General features: G+C 44.2%; 1 protein-coding gene across 1 annotated transcript in view; it reads right to left on the minus strand.

The window, feature by feature from the left end:
- LOC140198724 (uncharacterized) overlaps positions 1–12,926 on the minus strand; it is a 61,705-nt gene that overhangs the window by 42,314 nt on the left and 6,465 nt on the right. Inside the window, 5 exon segments of the mRNA XM_072259739.1 lie at positions 1,488–1,630; positions 6,695–6,863; positions 7,587–7,777; positions 7,951–8,154; positions 10,769–10,922. Of these exon segments, the coding sequence (XP_072115840.1) occupies positions 1,488–1,630; positions 6,695–6,863; positions 7,587–7,777; positions 7,951–8,154; positions 10,769–10,922 (861 nt within the window).

Consider the following 12,926-nt stretch of genomic DNA (forward strand, 5'->3'; position numbering starts at 1 on the left):
ACTGAGTTCCTCCAGCATTTTGTGTGTGTTGCTCTGGATTTCCATCATCTGCAAAATCTCTTGTGTTTATGACTGACTAACTGTATGAACTCTGTCAAGGCCCCTCCCCCCAACAGGCTTCAACTGACAGGTCCCTTCAACACTCCTCCACAAACATTAGCACAAGAAATCAGCTGGCCAATACGTGAACTCCTTCAATCACACGTACTTTTGACAGGCCAGCATATGAATTTACATGCACCCTCTTCAGGCTTGTTGATAAAGTGTGCTGATAGATTGTAGAAGCCTGTGTTGGCCTGTCATTGGAGTGTACATCTTGGCGAGTTAATGGAGAGCTGGAACTTATTTAATGAAGGACTCTGTAGGTTGGCCAAGTGTGTACCTTCTACTGTGGTTGCAATGTAAATATTGGTGTGTTGAGAGAATGCAAACACGACTCCTGTCTTCCTTCAGTAGGTCAGCTCCCGCCCTCCTTCAACAGGAGAAGGTAAATATTTGACTAACACACAGATTTCTTCATTAAACAATCTCCAGCTCTCCATTAACAGATGCATGCTCCCGCAACAGGCCAACATAATCTTCAACGATTCTCTAAAACAGTCTATCAACAGGCCGATGCTGATGCTCCATCCACAGGGCAAAGAACATACCTGATCAACAGGCCAACTCACACCCTCTTACAACAGCACAACTTTCACACTCTTGCAATAAGCCAATTTAAAAAATCCATTACCAGGCCAACACACTCATTCATCAAGTTACATTAACATATTTTATCAACAGATTAACGTACTCCTACGCATTATGCATCCACAGATCTACACATGCACTCTGTCAGTGTGCTTCAGCACTAAACAACAGACAATCTTTCAACAAGGTGACACATACATTCTGTTAACTGGCCTCTGTTAGCAGTGAAATGCAAGCAGGTGGTCAGAGTGACGTAATATAACTGGAGCACCAGGAATGTAGCACATTGCTGGAGAAGTTTTAAACATAACACATGAATAGAACTGAAGGACTCACACCTTTCCATCCTGTATCTCTCGTGTGTCTCAGTTTCTTGTCCTTGGTATTTACAGGGAATAGGAAGGTAAATAGACTCTGTCTGGTTCTGTAAGGCATGTGTTTGTTCAAGTGCCAACTCCTGTACATGGTTATAGTACAAGTGGTGAAAAGGAACCATTAACTTGTATCTGGCAATATTATGTTTCATGTTTACCCCAGGATTAAAGGGAAGGGTTCACTTGCAGACGGGTGTTGTGTGGACTGAAAGTCACTAACTTTAAGTCCTGCAACAAGGCTGAAGCTATCAGGATAATTCCTGAGAAAAGCTAACACTTGCTCACACACTTTCTACATGAACCAGCTGTCATGGGGCAAGGATCAATTTATCTTGTGTCTCTTGATCAATAAAGGATTACCAAAGATTGGGATACTGTGAATGGGTCACAAGAAATTCATAGTTGATCTGAAAGACATCCTACCTCTCCATTATTTCCTTCTTCAACAAGACAAACTCCTGCTTCAGTGTCTAATGAGATGGGCGGAAGCTGCAATCGTCCAGTCTTGAAGTCAGCAGGCTCCACTGGCTGTCCTGAACCATACTGATCACTGGGTCGGCTTTTCACTAGGACAAAAAGGGAAGTGATTTCAAATCTGAGATCACTGTAGATACAGGAGCACAGGACACTGCGGATGAGGAGAGGAGAAGTGATTGACGCTGTAGAGGGAGAGTTTATTGTAAGCATGAGAGAGCTGGGCTTTGTAGGTGCGACAAGGCAACAGTGAACAGTAAAACTTATGAGAAATTCAGGATCAACCCTGGAGATGGTGACCCAACATACACTCTGCTTTCTTTCTTACAACTATTGGTAACTTCAGATTTACTAAATATGAAATGATCCGATGGGATTAGACAAGACAATGCTCAACAATCCCAGGAGAGGAGATTACTCTGGACATTTACCAAAGTCATGTTCTAGACCTCAGTCTTCCTTTTGCAGTATATTTGAGGTTCAGTATCTTAAAGGATTGAGTAGTCTCATGATATGATCTTTGTCATATCAGTTTGTAGAGAATTGACTGATTTCAATTAGATGTTTTGTTGATATTCATTTGCCACATTATGTAGCAGCCAAAGATCCCACGGTCACAGTTGCAGCTTAAAACAGCAGGATGGTCAGAAAGAGTGAAGTTAACTGAGAGTAATGTTTCCTAGGTAGAGCAGAGAGGATCCACCACAACTAGGTGGGTGGATCACACGAGTGTAAAAGGTGGGAAGGCTGCAAATCACCTGAGCGGAAAAGAAGGGAGAACTTGGCTGAGAGGCACCTGGTCTCGGAATGCCCATTCAAAATGGCCCATCCAATAATTCAAATCAGGTTTAAGTTCATTCTCATATGTGCCAGTATCGTGAAGTACAGGTACAATGAAAAACTTACTTGCAGCAACGTCTCAAGCATATGCAGTAGGTTTGGATAACAAGCAGAATATAAATCAAACAAGACAAGTGCAGAAGAAAGTAAGTTTCCTGGGGCAAGACCTGATGCACTCAGGTGCAAGTACTAGAAGTAACTAAGTTCCAACAAGGACAGGAACCCACTCTGCCTTGGATGCAAGGGAACATGGAAACAGATACAGTACAAGTACAGCCGGGAAACAATATTTCTGGTGGAATCAGATTATTAGAAATACCCAGTCCAACTTTGTTTGAGACTGAGCAAAATATGTGTTGAATACCAGTCCAGGTAGACCTACCTACCAAGCTGTGTTGGGTTGCTATTGGAGAAACAGTCCAACTCTACCAAAACCATAGGTCATAACATCCACCAGCAATCATAGGCTCAAATTCAATAATAGATTTAAATACAATGTAGAACTGTACATAGTGATGGAGTTGTCAAGTTTTACTAACATGTGATAAGTTTAACATTTGCTGTTTAGGTAAAAGCCTGATACAACATATTTATAGGTACATTACATGTTGTCATTGAGACAATTATGTTAAGGTAACAGTTATAATATAAGATAAAGTCATAAATATAAGGTCTATTTGGAGAAATGATCCAATTGAACTACCAGAGCCTTAAGTGGATACTACTGAGTAGTTACAGCTTGTGAATGAAGAGTTTTAGAATAATCTTGGTTAAATTGACCAGTATATTGACAGAGTCTTTCAGGGCAGTTGGCCGGGGTCTTCAAGGACATTTTTAACCTGTCCCTCCAAGAGAGACTGGTTCTATCACATCTGAAATCCTGTCTACCCACCGCCCTGGACCCCCATCAATTTGCCTATCGCACCAATAGGTCAACAGAGGACGCCATCTCCACAGCACTTCACTTTGCCCTGACTCACCTGGACAGCCCTAACTCTTACGTCAGAATGCTGTTCATTGACTTTAGTTCGGCATTCAATACTCTGATCCCCTGCAAGCTAATTGCCAAACTTCGCCAGCTTGGTATCAGCTCATCCCTCTGCAATTGGACCTTGGACTTTCTGACTAACAAACCCCAATCAGTAAGTTAGACAACCTCTCCTCCTCCACTGTCACCCTGAACACTGGCGTGCCTCAAGGCTGTGTGCTGAGCCCTCTTCTGTACTCCCTTTTCACCTATTACTGCGTTCCTGTACATGGTTCTAACTCCATAATCAAGTTCGCAAACGACACCACAGTGGTTGGCCTGATCAGAGGGGATGACGAGACGGCCTACAGGGACGAGGTCCAGCACCTGGCCGTGTGGTGTGCCAACAACAACTTCCTGGCCCTTAACACCCAGAAGACCAAGGAGATCATTGTGGACTTCAGGCATGCTAGGAGCCACACTCACGCCCCCATCTACATCAACAGAGCTGTAGTGGAGCGTGTATCAAGCTTCAAATTCCTTGGTGTCCACATTTCCAAGGATCTCACCTGGTCCCTGAACTCCTCCATCCTGATCAAAAAGGCGCAACAATGCCTTTATTTCCTGCAGAGCATCAAGAAAGCTCACCTCTGTCCCAGGATACTGACGGACTTTTACCGCTGTACCATTGAGAGCATACTCACCAACTGCATCTCAGTGTGGTATGGCAATTGTCCTGTATCGGACTGCAAAGCACTCCAGCGAGTGGTGAAAATTGCCCAGAGGATTATCGGCACCTAATTGCCCACCATTGAGAACATCTACCATAAGTGCTGCCTGGGCAGGGTGAAAAGCATTATCAAGGATGCATCTCACCCTGACCATGGACTTTTTACTCTCCTCCCATCCGGTAGGCACTACAGGAGCTTCTGCTCCTGCACCAGCAGGCACAGGAAGAGCTTCTTCCCTGAGGCTGTGACCCTGCTGAACCTCACATCACAGCACTAAGCAGTATTGCACCCATATTGGACTGTCTCAGTACTTTTATATTTGTGTGCTGTAGCACTTACTTTTTATTTGCAGTTATTTTGTAAATAACACTATTCTTTGCATTTCTGGTTAGATGCTGACTGTATTTCATTGGCTTTGTATCTGTACTCAGCACAATGACAATAAAGTTGAATCTAATCTAATCTAATATATAGGTATATCTGCACATAACATTATATAACTTAAATAACTTGTATGGCTTCTTTTATTAAGAGGTAGTAATTTAGTGAATGACGGCTAGTGTACTTTTAAGAGCTGAATACTGAGTGTAAGACTTTTTATATATTTTTGCACTAGCCACTGCTGTTATTTGGGAGATGGTTGCTTCTAAAAGGGCTTCATTTGTGAACTCTCCTTTATTATCTGCTTTATTAAGTAGCAACCACAAAGAGCTGCAAATACTCCATCCCTACCTGCCCACATCGGTGTACCCTAGTCACACTCCATGGTGATGCAATCTCACTGACCCTACGCTGGAACATCTGGATGACAAAGAAATCTATGACTGACTCCTATTTATTGACTCTAGCTTCACCTTTGACACCATGATTCCAAACAAGCTCATCTCCAAACTTGGATCTAGGACTCTGCACCCTCTGCACTCCTCTGCAATTGGATCCTTGACATCCTGACTAACAGATCATAATCAGTAAATATCGGCAACAACATCTCCTGTATGATTATCCTCAACACTAGTCACGCAAGGCTGCTTCCTCGGCCTCTCACTATAATCTACATACTCATGGCTGTGTGGTCAAAATTGGCTCTGTGTTTGCAGATGACACCACCATAGTGGGTCAGACCTCAACCAATGGCAAAGCAAAGTGCAGTAGGGAGCCTAGCAGTGCGATGTCAATGTCAGCAAAATAAAGAAGCTGATCATCAACTTTAGGAGTCACAAGCAGATTCTGCAGATGCTGGAAATCCAGAGCAACACACACAAAATGCTGGAGGAACTCAGCAGGTCAGGCAGCATCTGTGGAGGAGAATAAACAGCTGACCTTTCATCAAGCGTGGAAAGGAAGGGGGCAGAGGCCAGGATAAGGTGGTGGGGTGGGAGGAGGGGAAGGAGTACAAACTGGCAGGTGAAAGGTGAATCCAGGTGAGGGGGAAGATGGGTGGGAGGGGAAGGGGGATGAAATAAGGAGCTGGGAGGTGATAGGTGGAAGAGGTAAAGGACTGAATAAAGAGGGATCTGATAGGAGAGGACAGTGGACCATGGGAGAAAGGGAAGGAAGTAGTTCAGAGAGAGAGGTGATGGGCACATGAGAAGAGAAGGGGTGAAATGGGAATCTGAATGGGAAATGGAAAAAGAGAGAAAAAAGAAGAACTTTTGGAAGCAGGGTGGTGGACACGCACGTTTGTATCAATAGTACAGAGGTGGCGATTGCTGAGAACTTCAACTTCCTAAGTGTAAATATATCAACAATTTACACTATTCCAAATATGTGGATACTACAGCCAAGAAAACACACCCATGCCTCTACTTCTAAAAAGCCCAGGAAACTCAGCATGTCCCCAATGACTCTTACCATTTTTTACCAATGCTCTATAGAAAGCGACCCAGCTGGTGGCATAGTGGCTTCAGTGCCGGACTTTGGGACGAAAGGTTTCGAGTTCGATCCAGCCAGCTCCCCTGCACGCTTTCCATCTGTGCTGGGTTACGAGCTGGTGATCTCTTTGGAAACTCACCCGGCAGAAGGCAATGGCAAACCACTGCTGTAACTTGTCTCGTACGCGATTCCCCACTACGTCAGAGAGGCATGGAGAGAAATCATCCACTAACCGGAGAAACTCCGGATGTGACGTACCTTTCCTTTCTATAGAAAGCATTCTATATGGATACATCACAGCCTGGAATGACACCCTCTCTGCCAAGACCACAGAGTTGTGGACACAGCCCAGCCCATCATGCAAACCTGCTCTCCCTCCACTGAATCTGTATATACACCCACCTGCCGCAGGAAAGTAGTTTAACTAATCAAGGACCCCTTCTATCTTGATCATTCTCTCTTCTCCCCTCTCTCGTTGGGGAGAAGATACAATAGTTTGAAAGTACATACCACTAGGCCCAAGGACAGCCGCTATCCTGTTGTTATCAGACTATGGGATGGCCCTCTCATACTGAAAAGATTAACTCTTGATCTCCTAATCTCCCTCATTGTGGCCCATCCATTTTATTTATCTGCCTGCACTGAACCTTCTCTGTAGATGCAACTTTTATCATTCTGCTTTCTGTTTCTCTTTTCACTACCACAGTGTACTTATGTACAAGATGATCTGTCTGAATGACACTTACCACATAAGCCTCTTCTCGACCCAGCCATTGTCCCCCCATAATAAGTCACATTGGATTTCTGACTGAAGAGCTGAGAGGAATCGATCACTGGCAGACCCAAAATGCTGCACCTTTGTCCGTGACCCTTCCCTTCGACTGCCTGGTCTTTGATCAGGGAACTACACGGAGGCTACAGGAGAAGAGGAGATCAGCATGAGGTCGAATCACACCGAGCTGGAGTGGGAGCGGGCAAAGGGAATGTGCTGGATTGTAAGCCAGCTGGAAAAGATAGAACCCAGCAGGACAGGAAATAAAAGAGTCAGCTTTCTCACGTTCTCTGCCTGGTTTAGGTTTGCTCCCTCACCTTTAAAGAGTTATAGAGGCATGGAAACAAGTTCACACCTATTACACTATCCCCATATTGTTCTCCCCAAAGTGCCATGGACTCCTCCGAGAGTCTACCACTCACCTATGCACAGGGGTCAATTTACCGTGGCCAATTAATGTACCGCCCTGCACACCTTTGGGTGAGAGAGGGAATTGGAGCACCCAGGGGAAACACACACAGTCACACGGACACCATATAAAGTCTGTGCTTGCCACCAGGCAGTGCCACCTGACTCCGCTACTTGGTGATAAAATGACATTGGGATTACTGACGTCACAGGGATAACACTCAGGGAACAGGGCTGCCCTGAAAATAAATGGAGGGACCAGAGGGGGAACACGGGAATTGCATGTGGACCATTTGATGAGTACAATAACAGAAACAACCAGAGCTAGGGATATCAGTTGTACAAGTGAGGCAGCAGAGGGGTATGACAGAGACAGTAAGATGCAAAATGGGTGGAAGAGGTTCAACAGAGGAGATGCCCTCTGCGAACATCTATCTGATCTCTTGGGTGCATTGTACCTGTTCATGGTCTCCTTTATTCAGTTCCTGGTTATTGGGTGGCAGATCAATCAGAAGGTAAATATTAGATTCTTGCAATGCCATGCACTCCACTTCATTCTCCATCTGCAACTGCCTTGCACTCTCTCCCGATCTGCAGCTGTCAGGCTCCAACCCTTCTTCTTTAACGTGGGAGATGGGGCAAGGTTCACCTTGATGAGAAAATACAACACTTGGCTTTACTCAAAAGTTGTCCCTTTTTAAACTCCTGCGGATTCCAAAGGCCAATGCAAGACATTCGCTGGGGTGACATACTGCAGTTGAATTTTGGGCAACATGACTAAAGACACAGACCAGCTCAAGCATAGTGACAAGGTTTCATTACCTGCATCAAGACTTCGCTCTCCCACATTCTCCTCCTCCTCCTCTTCCTCTTCCAAAGGTGGGCAGTTCTGATAGTGGGGAGAAAAGGGGAGGCAGGGCAGAAACTGATATGGTCTAGGCACCTCAGAAAGGTCACATTTCATCTGATGGAGAAGGAGTGAGTTTATGGAAATTCCTTTGAATAAGCTCAGGTCACAGATACAACCTGTAGAGATAGAAGACATTTCTACTGAAATAGGAGCAATAAAACTGAAAATACCAGGTCATGTTCAGCACATATTAACCAATCCAACACCCTCTTCATTACACACAGAGAAAGCAAACCCCATCCAGCTCCACACCATTGCACCACACTGAATTCAACTCACTGTTCTCTAGTCAGCTGTCCATTGTTAAACATAGACAAACTGAACCAGGCCAACTTAGCACAACAGCACGTATGGACTTGATGTCAAATACAAGTACTTGGTCCTTAAGCACAGCACCACTGTACCCCATTCAATTCCTCACAAGGATATCATAACATATCCAATTTCCCACACTGTACTCACTCCATCTGTATTCCGTTACAAACAGGGACTTAGCTCCCCACAATTATACACAGAGGAAATGTATCTCAACCGTTTCATACAGAGGCACTGTACTCCATCAAAACCCCCTTCATTATACACACAGATACCATGTCCAATCAAACCTGCAACCTGAAATACAGAAACACAAAACCCCATCCAACTTCCCAGCATTACATAAAGAAACCAGAAAACCTATGTATCTCCCATCACTATGCACTCAGTCACTGTAACACAAACAGCTCTCTGACCTGAAACAGATGAACAAAGGAGAAGGACATACTGTATATAATTTTGATGAAAATGTGGTTGGGTCAGTAAGTTTGCAGATGACACAAAGATTGGCGGTGTTATGCATTACATTGATGGTTGCCAAAGGGTACAGCAGAATATAGATCATTCCAGATATGAGTGAAGAAGTGGCAGATGGAGCTTAATCCAGGCCAGCGTGAGCTGCTGTGCTATGGGAGATCCAACATAAAGGCAGGGTACACAGTCAATGGCAGGATTCCAGACAGTGTTGATGAACAGAGTGAAGCACTTTCAATTATTCCAAAAGACTGAAGTAGGGTAAATACTGAAAGGCTTTTATTCGCAGTAAAATATGACTTCCAGCATGCTGAGTGTCTGCCCCCGGGACTGAGGGGGAGGAGCAGGGCGAAATCACCTTTATTCAGGGGTTTGTGGGAGGAGCCACAGAGGCAGTCAGCAGAGGGGTGTGTCCAGACAGTTAACCCAGTTACAACATATATATATGGTTTACCACACAGAGGGAACCTGGGATCACCAGCACTTGGAAATCCCCCTCCAAGTCACTCACCATCCTGACTTGGAAACATATCACCATTCTTTCATTGTCGCTAGGTCAAAATCATGGAGTTCCCTCCCTAACAGCACAGTGGGTGTACCTACACCTCAGGGGCTGCAGCATTTCAAGAAGGCAGCTTATCACCACCTTCTCAAGGGCAACTAGGAAGGGACGATAAATGCTGGCTTAGCTGGTGATGCCCACATCCTGTAAATGAATTTTTTTTTAAAAGTCAATAGCACCCTGGAAGTGGCAGCTCAGTTTGATAGGGTGATAAAGGAGACAAATGGCATGTTTGTTTTCATTAGTCAAGGCATTGTTCAAGAGCCAGGAAGTTAAGTTATAACTTTATAAAACTCTGTTTAGGCCACATTTAGAGTATTGCATTAAATTATAGTCACTTCATTATAGGAATGATGTGGAGACTTTGGAGAGTGTGCAGAGGAGGTTTAGCAGCAAACGTGTGTTATGAGGAGAGGGGAGGTTGGGGCTGCCTTCTCTACAATGGCAGAGGCTGAGTGGAGATCCGATAAAATTATGCAAGGCATGGATAGACAGCCAGTATCTTTCTCTCAGGAATGAAATGTCTAGTACTAGAAGGCACGTAATTAAGGAGAAGGGGAGAAAGTGCAAAGGAGATGTGTAAGGCAAGTTTTTTCTTTCAAACAGACAGTGCTGGCGGCCAGACAGATATCACAGGAATGTTTGAAAGACTCTTTGACAGGCACATAAGTATGCAGAGAAAGGAAGGATTGTGCAAGGAAGAGGGGTGAGATTAATTAGAAGCTGTTGGTTTAATTAATTCAGCACGACATTGTGGGCCAAAGGGTCTGTCATGTGCTGTACAATTCTATGTTCGATGCACCCTAACCACCTTTCCACTATCGTATACAGAGAAGCTGCATCCTACCATAACATGCAGAGACTCAGCACCTCATCCTTTCACACAGTTATTTTCCTATTGCTACTAAAGATTTCATTTCTTTTATCCGCTTATGACGTCTGTGGAGATACCGCTCTTTCTACTTTTTCTCCATTGAAAGGTAGATCAGGATCACTGGCCCCGTGCACTTGAAGCTAGAACGCACTTTCTGCACATTTCTGCCCTGCCGTGGGAGTTGCTAGTGAGGATAAAAGGACTGTAACATTCTTCCACAGTAGAAACAACAAGGATTAATTAAATGAATCGTGCTTTGCACTGCTTGTGGTCAGGCTGCACACCAGTGGGACCAGCACTATACTAACTGACAGCTCAGTGAACATGTCTTCTGCATCAGCAGCAGTCTAAACCTCAAATGGGAAGAGAGATCTACCCAAGACTATGAGAAGGATTAAAAACCACCTCTTGGGGGTTATCGCACTGACTTTCATCCATTACGCAGAATGGTTGACCTGCTTTGCTAGTTCTCCGATTCCACAGGTACAGAGGGCAGCAGTCTCACCTGAGCTTTGCATCTGGTGCAGGAGGCTACGGTCACAGCTCTCGGTCAGACAGGTGAGGTACCTCTTCGCTGAGTAACCAGGACGGATTTTGCGGTTCTTGTGCCCAAAGAGGAAGTATAGATAGGGTTCCATTTGATTTGGATGTGAACTCTTCTGGTAGAAAAAAAACCAACACGAATTCCTTTAGCCAAACTGTTCACAGAGGGTGCAGATGGAGGTTTGTTTGTGGAGGTTGTGTGATCTTGGGTCACATTAAAAAAATCCTCATATTAGGAAAATCAAAGTACGAAGAGGACCAAACTGTTCTTCCCTTCCTAATAGTCCCCAGGTTCATAATATATCTTTCAGTTCCACCTATCCACCTCACCATTTCTCTTAATCCTACTCGGGTGAAGGGTAGGGTACACAACAGCTTTGGGCTAAAAGGTGAAGAAGTTCATAGAGAGACAGTGGGGAGCAGCATTAGATGGGAAAGTGGGGAAGAGCAGGGGAGGCTGGTGGTAAGGTTTGCATTCATACCTTCTGAAGTACTGTACTTTCCCAATCCACATCTCACAGCTAAATCGTTCACTATTTAAGATCACGTTTTGGCATTCAATGGCCTTTCAATCGATCACCCTTCTCTAGGGGGTCCCTTAACTACCTAATAATCCTTTCCCACTCTACCATATTAGATTCAGTACCCTGAATCCAAGTTAGTTCTGCACATATTCATCTGGAAAAGCATCTTTTATACACTCCATGAATTTCTCCTTCACACTTACTGCTGGACTTGGCCTCTTCGTAGATTAAACTCCCACTTGATTACTGCATACCCTTGTAAGCTTCTTTCATGCCACACCATATTTTACCACTACTCAGAATGGACCTACTGACAAATCCCACTGATATTTCTCACGTTGACTTAGATTGTTCCTGTTCCTTATTTTTTATGAACTTAGATTTTTTCCCCCTTAATCCCTTTATGTGTTGCTTTTTTTTTATGAGGGACGCCCCTCATGTTTTTTTGTTTTACTAAGGACCACCTCTCTTCTTTTTTGTTTTAATGAGGGCCACCACTCTTGCTTTGGTATTTAGTCAATCTGTTCTAAAAGTATCCTGGATTATACAACTTTCAACATTGATCACTTTGCAACCTTGCATCCACCCATTGGATAGCTACTTACATATAAATACCATTTATATTTACTTGTGCCTTTAGCTCCACCACCTTGTTACAAAAGCTGCCTGCATTCAATGTTCTCTTATTTACAGTCTTTCCCCACTCAGTCTAATAGGAGACAAGCTGTGAAGTTGGTATGGCCTGCCCCCTTCTTGACAGACTGTGGTCGTCATTATCCATTTCACCACCCTACACTATCTGTCTGACATAAAGTCATTCAGCAAGGGGACAGGCCCTTTGTACCAGCTCATCCATGCCAACCAAGATGCATGTCTGAGCTAGTCCTCTTTGCCTGCTTTTGACCGATATTCCTCCATGTATCTGTCAAATTGTCCATATACACACCATTCTGTGTGTGGAAATAGTTGCCTGTCAGGTTCTTATTAAATCTTTCCCCTCACACCGTAAACCTTTTCCTAGGATTGAGGAATCTAGAACCAGAGGACAAAGGACTGTGTGAATTCACCCTGTCTATATCAATTCACCCTATGTGAATTCACCCTGCCTATGCCTCACATGATTTGATACACCTCGAGAACATCGCCCCTCAGACTCCTACTATCCAAGGAATGCCCACCCTCTCTCGAGAAACTTAGTCCCTTAAGGTCTGCCAAGATCATTGTAAATCTTTTTTCCACTTTTCCCAGATTGACAGCCTCTTTCCTACAGTAGGGTGTCCAAAACTAAATATTGATACTTCACTGTCTTGCACAACAGCAACAAGATATTCCAAATTTATCAATGCCCTGACTGAAGGCCAGCATGCCAAAGGCCTCTTCACCACCCTGTCTACCCATACTGTCAATTTCAGGGAACTACGTACTTAAATTCCTAGGTCCCTCTGTTCAACAAAGCTCTTCAGGCCCCTCTCATTAACTGTGAAAGTCCTACTCTGGTCTGACTTCTGAAAAGGCAACAACTTCATTTCCTTGATTTAGACTATACTTGGCATTAGATCATTGATATCGAATGTGAAAAGTAGCGGACCCAGCACA

The sequence above is a fragment of the Mobula birostris genome, chromosome 6 (assembly GCF_030028105.1).
Source record: "Mobula birostris isolate sMobBir1 chromosome 6, sMobBir1.hap1, whole genome shotgun sequence".
NCBI classification, from domain to species: Eukaryota; Metazoa; Chordata; class Chondrichthyes; order Myliobatiformes; family Myliobatidae; genus Mobula; species Mobula birostris.